Below are 11,677 nucleotides of genomic sequence, written 5' to 3'. Positions count from 1 at the left end.
ACCACCTCTAACTCATTTAGATCAGTGCTAGCAAGAAGGCAGGTTCCGAGCAGTCTTCAGTTACTTGGCAAAGTCAGCAGGGCTTTGTTTTCTTATTTTGGACACCTTTTCCCTAAAATATTTCCTTGGAATGCTAAGTAAATGTAATAATACACAGCAAGCCACTTTTACCATATTTAATAACTGTATTGTCTGAAGACTCTTGGCTATATTCCTTTATGAAACATCTGACGCTTGGCATGCTTTCCAAGACTGGGAAAGAGTTAGGGGACAAGTATTCACACCACTGTCAACACATATTAACAATTATAGAGATAATAAACAAGACTCTTTATTTTGGAAAAAAATGAAAAAATATGTTTTTTTTAATTGTTTTCTAATATGATTTGCATGAATTTTCCAAAGCCATGTATACATTCACCATGTACAACCACCTCCATTGCTTAGAGTCCACTGAAGTGCACCTGGTGTTGCTCCTGACATCCGGAGTTTTTCTTTTTTTTTGGCCACTCTATGTGGCTTGCAGGATTTCAGTTCCTCCAACAGGGCTTGAACTTGGGCCACGACAGTGAAGTCTGAAATGTTAACCACTAGGCCACCAGGGACGTCCCTGGAGATTTTTAGTAGTGTGCTTTCATTTTCCAGGTTATCACACAGCCATCCACATATGCGTATATGGCATTTCTCACTGTAGACATTGAACTTGACTTTCTCTAAAGCCAGAAAGACAACACAACTGAAGTCAGAAGTTCCAAAGAAGAGTTGATACGCTGTAAGTGAAATTCTCAAAATACCTACCTCTGGATGATCTACACATGATATCTACACATTAAAATGGGGGTGGGAGTGGAGGAAGAAGGAAATAAGCTTCATTTTTTCTAATATTCATATAAACAAAACACAAAATTAGAAACCTTCCTCTTTTATCTTTCATAGTCCTTCATGCAAATCTACATGCTAAGTCTTTCAACTACTGATGGTATACCTCAGATTTCATCTTTTCTAAAGAAAAATCAAATTATTAAGTGTATTAAACTGTATGCCAATTATGCATAACTCCCCCTGGAACCATACTGCAAGGGTAATTTCAGTATCAAGTGGTTTATTCCTGTCTTTCTGCTGGAGGTCAGTTCTGAGTAGAAATCACCCAGCAAGGTAAATAGGGGAAAAACAAAATAAAATATCAATATACTGAGTGGGATGTCATACTATACGACAAGATTCTGATAGTTAAAATAACAACCAGGGAAGCCTGACAGGTAAGGGGAATGCTGCCTTGCTGGGAATATTCAAGATTTGCCTGGTGGTGGAGATCAGCCCTGGGTGTTCTTTGGAAGAAATGACGCTAAAGCTGAAACTCCAGTACTTTGGCCACCTGATGCGAAGAGTTGACTCACTGGAAAAGACTCTGATGCTGGGAGGGATTGGGGGCAGGAGGAGAAGGGGAAGACAGAGGATGAGATGGCTGGATGGCATCACCAACTCGATGGACATGAGTTTGAGTGAACTCCGGGAGTTGGTGATGGACAGGGAGGCCTGGCGTGCTGCGATTCATGGGATCGCAAAGAGTCGGACAGGACTGAGCGACTGAACTGAACTGAAACATTAGTGACATGCTGATAAGTGCCTGACAACTAGCTCTAGCAAGAAAAGTATTTTGTACCATTTGCAATATCCTGGTGTAAATACACCCAGGAAGCCTAATTTCAAGCTACCCAAGTGACATCACGAATGGGAAGTTAGGAAGAGGTTCACAACAATAGACCACTGTAAACTATTGCAGATACAACAGATGTAAATAACCTCAAACATAAATTATAATAAAATATAGGATAATAACCAGACCGTGGTGAATTTTGACTGTTTTTGTTTTTTAATGTAATTAACTGTAAGTCTACATAATTTAATTTTTTCACAGTGGCTGCATTTAACAACTGGCTCCCAAAAGTCATGAATATTTAAAGGTTGGCTCTACATTTGCGCCATCATATGTTGTCTGTTCAGAATATCTATCAGAATATCTTTTTTTTAATTGTAATTTTTTAATTGGAAAACAAATATAAAAAAATTACAATTAAAAAAAATATCTTTAATAGATATTCTGAACAGACAACAAAAAACCCAACCAAATGAAGCTACTAATTCATTTCGATCATAGTATCTCCAGAGTTTCCAAGGTTGCCAACCTCTTTGCAATTCCCCTTCAGAAATACTCAAAAGTTCAGGTTTCAGTGTGCATACGTAGTATTTACAGGGCAGACAATACCTTGCAGGTGTATCACACATCATACTTTTCCGAGCAGTGTCTTTAAGACACTGTGGCACATTCTAGCCCTGCATAGTGAATTTAAATCAGTGGGGAGCACTACTTTAGTGCGTAGTGGGTAAAAAGAGTCCTGGAGCTGTTTGTGCTTAGACAGCGGCGGGAAAGTCGAGCTGATCACGCAAGGAGGCCGGGAGGCTGATCCGGGGCCCTAGGATTCCCAGTTATCGCCGGAAAAATGCACACCTCGGCAAGCCAGTGTACAGCAGCACCAACCTTTCTTCCCTCTCTCTTGTTTTCTAACTAGCGATTTTACTAAAATTCAGTTTTTTATGATTGGCGATACTCTCAAGATCCCCTCCGAGAAGCTAAAATTATTAATAACTAAAACATTCAAATGTGCGCTTAAACTGACAGAAAACCTTTGTAGAGATGCAAACATACCTGTAACTAGACACTTGTGTGCAAGCTCTACATAGATCTCACTGCCAAAGAAACCACCAGCAGTAGTCGTGGCCGAGTGGTTAAGGCGATGGACTAGAAATCCATTGGGGTCTCCCCGCGCAGGTTCGAATCCTGCCGACTACGGGAAATGAACATTTTGACACAGGTGCTTATTTCTCTTTTCCAGGCTTCTCCGCAGACCATTTAAATAATTTATGAACGGCTGGGATACGACTGGGACCCCAAGGGGGCTAGACGAGGAGGAGATGACAGAGCTAGGGAGTCGGGCGATTGTGGTTACAACCTGAGTCCAGGAGGAGAGGGAGACGGGACAAAACACTTCAAACAATCGGGAACAGGAAAGCCAGTAGCGCAGAAACGGACAACGCCGACCTCCCGCCCCGCCGCCGGAACTTTCGCCCGCCTGGGGGCCTCGCGACCCCACCGCGTCTTTTCGCGCGAGCTCGTCAGCAACCAAGCCTCGCGAGGCTCGGAAACGGGGCGCGCATGCGCGGGGCGACGGGGCGCGCGCCCCGGGAAGGGATGGTGGGGGGGCGGTCCTCGCGTTGCTCCTGGAAACCACCGGTTGCCAGAACAACCCGGGAGCAAGACGTGAGAATACAAGATGGCGGAGGACCTAGACGAGCTCTTGGATGAGGTGGAGTCCAAGTTTTGCCGACCAGACCCACTGAGACTGGGTACGGTCGAGCGGCCCAGAGGCGGCGGAGGCGGCTTCTTCGGCCACGACCAGAACCGAGCCGAGGCGAAAGAGAATCTCAGGTTAACAGGCGGGAGGGGTGGACTGTTGTGGTGAAGCCTGCTCCAGGCCCTAAGGCCACCCCTCCGCCTCCAGACCGAAAAAACCGTACTCCCACCCGCCCCTCCCACGACCTCCAGCTCCTCTCCGTGTTCCGGCTCAGACCCTCAGTCCCTCACTCCCCGGGGCCGCACGTACTCCCGCGCCTCGTCCTCGAGGATCTTAGCATCTCTCCCCGAGGCCCGACTCCGCCCCCCGAGCAGGCCCCGCCTCTGAGAGCCCGCGGCTTCCCCAGGTCTGTTCCACCCGGACACATCCCCGCGGCTGCCAGGGGGGCAGAGGGGGTGCATCTTAGGCCCCTGCTCTCGAACCCTGAGGGAGTCACGGTGACCCGGGCCTCCGTGTGCGTGAATGATTCTCGTCCCCTTTTCAGGTGCGGGGACCCCATTCCCCAGGCAGAACAATCCTTGGGCCAGTTGCTGGAGAAAACGTTTGCATTCTGGTCCATCATTAGTTATTGTTGTTGTTGTTGTTTTTCCCTTTGAAGCTCAGAATTGAATGAGGTTGGATTTAGGAAAAAAGATTTAGTTATTGGTCACACTCTATTAATCCCACCACCATCCTTCTACCCAGGGCCCCAACTAAGGGTCGCAGAGGATCTCAGGCATCCAAATTGAAATTTGGGGAAATTTCTTAAAGTTTTGGTTTTTGATCTAAAAAAGTATCTTTCATATTTGTCAGTCTTTTTTTTTTCCTATGTAATTATTAAATAGCAATGACTTTCTTCTTATCTCCACTTCCCCTCAATTCCATTTTTGCCAGAGTGAGTATAGGCCTTCAAAGTGATAACTTGGGAGGCTCTACAACAACTCTTGCTTGAATCTCTTAGAAACCCTTGTGGAATTACACGGAGGCAGCTTTGGAACAAACCAAGAGATTCAGTCTTGTTCATTTATGGTTGCGTCTGTGGATTCTGTTTTGTTTTTGTGCACCTCTATGTGATTTCCCAGAGCCCGGCACCATTGCTACCCAATTTACTAGCTTTACCTCCAATGACAGATGTTTGTTTAAAAACTCGCCTTCACAATAAAAACATTCCAAAGAGTCTAAAGTTCAGAAACAGAAGCTCTAAAAATTAGTTGAGTGCTGGGCAGCATTCTAAGAAATAAATGTTGAGCCAACTAAAATGACTGCTTTGAATGGGCTAAGGCTGACTTGACTGTATATGCAAATATCACTCTCATTAATTTGTATATTGTTATCTTGAAGGCTGGACATCCTTCTATACTGATTTCCAGCAGATCTACCATTCCTGTCCTACAGCAGTGTTAGCTTGCAGTTTCTTTGTTCTTTTTATTCACTCCTTTGAGCATGGAAAGAATTTATCAAAGAGCCTTCCAAGAGCCTATTCATCTTAGAACTAGCACAGAGGGATAGGACGACTTGGAGCTAGCTGCTGAAAATGGTAAGGATTAGTAAGGTGGACAGATCCTTTCCAAGCACAGGTCCTTTTATGCCTCTGTCTGTAAAATCCATCCGTAATCCTAGTACCCCATCCCACCATACTAAATCAAATTCTTCAATAATACATTTACAGAAGCTGTAGCAAGCCAGTGCTACTGTTATTCACATGTTAAAACTTTTCACTTGGCAGTATATTTATAAAGGTAAACTGCACAGAAAGCACCAACAAAGACCCTAAACTTAAATATAAACGCAATATATAATGTCAAACATTAAAATTTTATCCTGAGCCAAGATTGATACCAGAAAGTTAGGAACCTACTTATATTATGAATTTATTAATAGGAGACTATCTGCCAATTGTACAGTGATTTAGCCTGTATCTCTTTTTCTTAAAAGAGTTAAAATACTGGAACTGTGTCTTTAAAATGACAGTTCTGCAACTAATACATGACTTTGCCACATCTGGATATCAGGAACAGCTGCTAATATAAACAGTCAGAACATAGCAATTTGATGAAGACTTCAAAATGATAAAGAGAAATATATGATTAGTGTTTTTTTTTTTTTAAAAGACTGATGTGAGTTGAACTGCAATAAGAATAATGTGGTTCAGGATGATACAGATGGGGAATATTTACAGATAATATCATAACCTCCTAGATAATAGGTATAATAATAACCAACATTTATTGAATCCTTTCTGTATACTAAGAGCCTTATGTGTGTTTTTTCATTTAATTTCCAAATCCTTATGAAGTGAATGCTATTATTACACTCATTTAACTGACCAAATCAAGACTTAGAAAAATAGTTACTTGCCCAAGTTCATGTTTCCAAGTCTACTAGGACATTGTACACCTAGATATAAGCTTTTTTGTATACCTTTCACATTTAATTGTGGTTCAAGTGTTAAACCCCAATTGTCTGTATTATGTAGAATATGTATTTTATTTTTGACAGAAACTATATTTTAAATCAAGATTCAATATAAGAAGCAAAATCAGAGAACCAATAGCTATTTATTAACCTTTGACAAAGATTATTGTATTGTAGCATCAAAAAACCAAACAACATTATATTGTCCTTTAAAATGTATATGTTTTCTCAGTGAAATGATGGCATTTTTTTCCCACTTCTATAGGAAAACATAGGTAAGCACAGACGTCATAAAATTGTGTGCTCTAATAACAGACCAGTCTTAATGTAAGCTGGTAGTTCAAACCCCTAACAGTACTGAGTAGACTGGTAACATCTGAATGCATCTGATTCTTGAAATTGTGAAACTGCAGGGGAGAAGGGAATCCAGAGAGAACATCCTGAAAACCAAAGGAGAGAATTTCTCAGGGACATTTTAGCAACCTGCTGTCACAATAGAAATTGAAGGAATTGGTGTCAGGTGCTTCTGAAAGATTAAAAGGATTGTTACTGAGCAAGGCCATTGAATGTAATGATTTGGGCAGTAGAGACTTTGGGGGCAAAAAAGGAGTTTCATTGTAGCTGAGGGATATAGAGGCCAGAGGCAGCGTATTACACCTGGAAGAAGTTTTAAGTAGTTGTCTAGATCTGCTTGTTACGTACAAAATGTCTGAGGTTCTGTGTGCTTAGTCACTTAATCGTGTCTGACTCTTTGAGACCCCATGGACTGCAGCCCACCAGGCTCCTCTGTCCACGAAGATTCTCCAGGCAAGAATACTGGAATAGGTTGCCATGCCCTCTTCCAGGGCATCTTCCCAACCCAGGGATGGAACCCAGGTCTCCCACATTGCAGGCAGATTCTTTACCATCTGAGCCGCCAGGGGAGCCCAAGAAACAAACACTTTACCCTCTGAGCCACCAGGGAAGCCAAGAATAGTGGCATGGGTAGTCTATCCCTTCTCCAGGGGAAATTCCCAACCCAGGAATCGAACCATGGTCTCCTGCATTGCAGGCGATTCAGAGAGATTAAATATTGGGTTGGCCAAAAAGTTCATTTGGGTTTTTCCACAACAGCTTATGGAAATTTAATTTAAGCTTAAATTCCATAAGCTTAATTTAAACTAGGTGGATAGTTCTCAACTGTTGATGACTTTACCACTCAAGGGGCATTTGACAACAGCATTTTTTGATTGTCACAATTGAGGAAGGGTGTGCTACTGGCATCTAGCTGGTAGAAGTCAAAAATACTATAAAACATCCTACAGTGCACAAGCCTACCACTGTGACACACACATCAAAGAATGATCTGGTCCAAATGTCAGTATTGCTAAGGTTGAGAAGCCCTCAGCCAGGTCACCAACTGATGCTAAATCCAGTATATTAATACTTGTAAGGAGGTAGAATAATGGATAAAAACTACTCTTCAGTAGTGATAAGAGAGGGTGGCAGCAGCCAGAGGGTTTTTGGAGTGCTTCTGTGAAGAGGAAAGCATCCTTGGCAAGAAACCAGTATGGTGGTGGTTTAGTCGCTAAGTCATGTCCGACTCTTGTGACCCGATGGACTGTAGCCCGCCAGGCTCCTCAGTCCATGGAATTCTCCAGGCAAGGATACTGGAGTGGGTTGCTATTTCCTTCTCCAGGGGATCTTCCCAACCCAGGAATTGAACCCAGGTCTCCTGCATTGCAGGCAGATTCTTTACCAACTGAGCTATGAAGGAAATGTAGAGTGGAAAATAATAAAGGTAAAAGTTAGAAAGGGAAAAACTGAAAAGGCAGAGTCTATACAGAAATGGAGTCAGTCATTCAGTGTTAGCAGCCTCTGCATTCTCTTAAGTCAGGTAAGTATCACACGCTAAGCAGTATCAGGAGCTTCCCTGGTAGCTCAGCTGGTAAAAGAATCCACCTGCAATTCGGGAGACCTGGGTTCCCTCCCTGGGTTGGGAAGATCCCCTGGAGGAGGGCATGGCAACCCGCTCCAGTATTCTTGCCTGGAGAAGCCCCATGGACAGAGGAGCCTGGTGGGCTACAATCCATGGGGTCACAAAGAGTCGGACTCTGCGGAGTCACTACTGAGCGACTAAGCACAGCACAGCACAGCACAAATAGTATCAGAGACTATCGGGACTGTAGTCCTGATGTTAAAAATTTCAGAGCAAATACGTTTCTAGAAATAGACTGAAAAGCCTGTCTTTTAAAATAAATAATTTCATGATCCAGTGAAGTTATAAAGTACTAACGATGTATAGCATCTGTACAATAGCAACTCTGAAGAGAGTTAGTCTCCTTTACTGTTAGGTATCTTGAACTGCCCTAGATTCAATTCCAAGCCTCTCCTTCCACTATTTATATGACCTTGGGCACGTTTTTTAATCTCTTCACATCTGTGTATTCAGTAAATGTTACTGAATTCCGTAACATTCAGTAATGTTGCTGCTGCTGCTAAGTCGCTTCAGTCGTGTCCGACTCTGTGCAACCCCATAGATGGCAGCCCACCAGACTCCGCCATCCCTGGGATTCTCCAGACAAGAATACTGGAGTGGGTTGCCATTTCCTTCTCCAACATCTAGTAAATGTTAGCTGTTAAATAGAAGTCCCATGCAGTAACAGTTTGTCAGTAATCCTATGATGGCTTTACCTGCAGAAGATAAAGAGGTAGTTGAGGTACTCCATCAAGCAACTAACACTGTTCTGTGTGGGTTTGTAATTGATCATTTGGTTATATAACCTTTGGCTCCTGTAGTAAAGAGACTATTATTTGACTTACAATGGAACCCTTAGGGGAAAATTAGACATATGAAAATTATCTTTGTGTATAATTCTCAGGTTCTACTTACAATTGTACATATTTTTTATTCTTAAATAAGTGGTTGATATAATTTAGAAAAGTACATACCTACCTTTCTCTTATATATCATATGGCTTTAAATGTTACATTTTAAGTATGTAAAAGTACACATGTGAATTTGTACTCAATAAACTACATCTTTTTCTCAAGAAACTTGGGCTATGCCCATAGTACAAAAAAAAATTGTATCACAATTCTTTTGTTATCAACTCTAACAATAGACTTTATTGAAACAAAACTCTTCAGATACTTGGCTGACTTTATCTGCACTTAAGCTTCAAATGTTTTCTTGGTTTTTTTTGTTGTTGTTGTTTGTTTTTTCAGATCAGCAGAAACATTTGAAAAAGAAGATGATCTTGACAGTCTCATTAATGAAATATTTGAAGAGCCCCACTTCGACAAAAAACACTTTGTAAGTAAAGTGTCATAAAGGTAACAGCAATTCTTTCATTATCTCAAGACATGTTTAGAATAATCTAAAAGCTTATAGAATTTACAAGTATCTATAGTCCTGAATTATGAGAAGTAAAATTGTTTAAAGAAATTATTCCACTTAGATTTATACAGGAAAAAAGTATTAGAAACTGTGTGTGTTTTGCTGTTTATTTCTCATCAAGAATGATAAATTAGAAAAGGCGTTGAACAAAATGCAACTTACAGATGAAGTTGATTACTTGCATTTATTTGTAGACTCTAAGAGCACTCTGCTAAAAGATTAAAATCAGCTTGCATTATAGGAATGTGCTTAGCATCTCAGATGCTTTGCCATTGCTCTCATCCCTGAACTAATGAGTTAGTTGGTAATATTTTAATTTTTTAAATACTTGTGTATCTATGACAACTTTTTAAAAGCTTGTAAAATAATGTAACAGCCACCTGTATATTTACTACTCATACTGAACATACTCTAACATTTTCCCAGATTTAATTCTTTGTTGTTTTTTTTTGGCCACGCTGCGTGGCTTGCGGGATTTTAGTTCCCCCTCTGGGAATTGAACCCGGGCCAAAGTAGTGAAGGTGCCACTGAACTACCAGAAGCTATGTATCTTCAGATCAAGGCATTTCAGAAAGAGAAGGAAGTACTTTTCTAAAGAAGTATTAGAGAAGATAATTTGAAACAAAAGTAGGTTTTATAATCATGAAGAAATACACTTTTACACATTTCTTCTGTGTGCTCCCTTTTTTTTGAGGATGAGGAAACAGATTTTATTTAGCTATTTGGCTGCACGTTGCAGCACGCAGAATCTTAGTGCCCCGACGAGGGGCTGAACCCATACCCCTTGCTTTCAGAGCTTGGAATCTTAACCACTGGACCACCAGGGAAGTCCCTGTATGCTCCCTTCTTGAAGTTAGTGATTATATTCAGTTTTCCAACCTGCAGGAGAGAAAGCAACCCAAGTAAACTTCTGGAAAAAAGCAGGTTGATGTCAAACATTGATTGGATGAGAAAAGAAGTGTGTGAATTGCCAGTCCATGTCCAGCTTGTCCTAAGAGGCCAGATTATGCTCCTGAGAACAATACTCCCTCCCCCATTGCTCACCCATTGCGTTGTTTTTCTTTCTTTTTTTTTTTTTAGTTAAAGTATAGTTGACTTACAGTATTATGTTATTTGCCAGTTATTTTGTTCGTTAACCATTTTCAGACTCACCCAAGAAAGCCCGGCAACAGCTGCAGCTGTCCCAGTGTGCCAGCTTTGAGTCATAAACGCGAGCCAGGATGGCACATGGAGCATGCTTCCAAAGACAAAAAGAGACTCAGGCACATTAGTATTTGTCAGATATGCACCAAAAATGTTTCCAGTTCTGTTTAACAAAAGAGTTAAGGGAAAATAGTAAAACAAAGTATTTTGCCTCCATTAAATTTCCTCACCTACTAGGTAAATGATGGCATGTCTCCGCATAGTTTAAATCGCCTTTTCTCCTTCTCATTTCCTCTCCTTGGCGGTGGTCCTAGGATGTGGTTGGCTTACGTTGTTTGGTACCTTATACCAGTTAACACTTAATAAATGCTTGCTAATGATGACGTTATGTAACCATATAGGAACTACTGTATGGCTGTGACTAGGTAGCTCTACATTTTCATTGAATATCTAATGGTTGATACCATTCCGTTTGATCAAAACTAATATTCCTGAAGTTACCCAGGAGTTTGGTTAATTTATTTTTAGTTCAGGTGAGTACCGTTTACAGCCTTTAAAATGAGTCTGAGGTTTTTTTCCTCAATTGCATTTTTCCAGGATGAAGTTTTAAATAGCAGATCCTTCATATTAAATCATTGAACTCTAGTATTAACTGAAGAGTTATAAAGTGACTCTAAATCTTAGCTTGCTAATAATGGCAGTATGTCAATTTTCTAGACTAAATGTTAGCGTAGTAATTTGTAAATTCCTCAGGGAGGTCTACTTCCCTTTTGCTTTTAAAAGGTTTTGATCATTGTTTTTATTTCTGAAACTTTAAAATCATAGGAAATTTTTATTTAAGCCATTTTAAAATACTTTTGTTACAAAATAACGAATATTAGTTTTCATGTTACAATTATCCAAGTTACCTGTGGTCTTTTATTATTTTGTTTTTTTTAACAGAAATTAAAATCTAAATCTTCAGGTAACACATCTGTCAGAGCTTCCATTCAAGGCCTTGGTAAAAGGTAAGTCGGGATTGCTTCAGTGAATTACACCCACTGCTAAGCATGGTCTAGTAGATTTTGTTACCATTTACCAACATTGAGCAACAAAGCACTGGTTAGTTTTCAGGGGAAAGACCCAATAGCAGCATTTTCCGTGCTCTTCTGGTCTATGACTCCTTAGTGCAAAGGAACTTAAATGGGAGGTTATTGCTGTTGTAAATAATTTTCTGCTGTGTAAAAAAAAGTGTGAACAGTTTCTCAGAATTAATGTGCTGTTATACTCTTCAGTATTTACTTTGTCCCTTACAGTATTTGGCAAACACATTTTCCTCTGACTCATTTTAACTCTTTGAGTGGTTCTG

The 11,677-nt window shown here is 40.7% G+C and overlaps 1 protein-coding gene, 1 long non-coding RNA gene and 1 other non-coding gene across 5 annotated transcripts in view; 2 read left to right on the top strand and 1 right to left on the bottom strand.

The window, feature by feature from the left end:
* Positions 1-309: 309 nt before the first annotated feature.
* Positions 310-3,424, bottom strand: LOC147359068 (uncharacterized). Of its 2 annotated transcripts, none has more exons than XR_015140510.1 (2): positions 2,708-3,424; positions 310-713 (listed from the first exon to the last, which is right to left on the bottom strand). It is a non-coding gene; the product is annotated as an uncharacterized LOC147359068 (long non-coding RNA). The 2 variants fall into 2 exon arrangements; XR_015140509.1 differs by having other exon boundaries at positions 3,012-3,228.
* TRNAS-AGA (transfer RNA serine (anticodon AGA)) lies at positions 2,770-2,851 on the top strand. Its single transcript has one exon. It is a non-coding gene; the product is annotated as a tRNA-Ser (tRNA).
* CFAP418 (cilia and flagella associated protein 418) overlaps positions 3,299-11,677 on the top strand; it is a 25,824-nt gene continuing 17,445 nt past the window's right edge. Inside the window, exons 1-3 of one of the 2 annotated variants that reach the window (XM_086336002.1) lie at positions 3,299-3,487; positions 9,015-9,102; positions 11,294-11,336. In XM_086336002.1, coding sequence (XP_086192128.1) covers positions 3,333-3,487; positions 9,015-9,102; positions 11,294-11,336 — 286 coding nt within the window. In that variant the 5' untranslated portion in view covers positions 3,299-3,332. Of the gene's footprint in view, positions 3,488-9,014; positions 9,103-11,271; positions 11,337-11,677 lie in introns of both variants that reach the window. The other variant, XM_086336001.1, reaches the window with a different exon arrangement.

Source organism: Bos grunniens, chromosome 14 (genome assembly GCF_055505025.1).
Source record: "Bos grunniens cultivar Pamir isolate PY7600 chromosome 14, Bosgru_T2T1.0, whole genome shotgun sequence".
Lineage (NCBI taxonomy): Eukaryota > Metazoa > Chordata > Mammalia > Artiodactyla > Bovidae > Bos > Bos grunniens.
The sequence above is the reverse complement of the archived record's forward strand: the minus strand, read 5'-3'. Positions and strand labels throughout refer to the sequence as shown.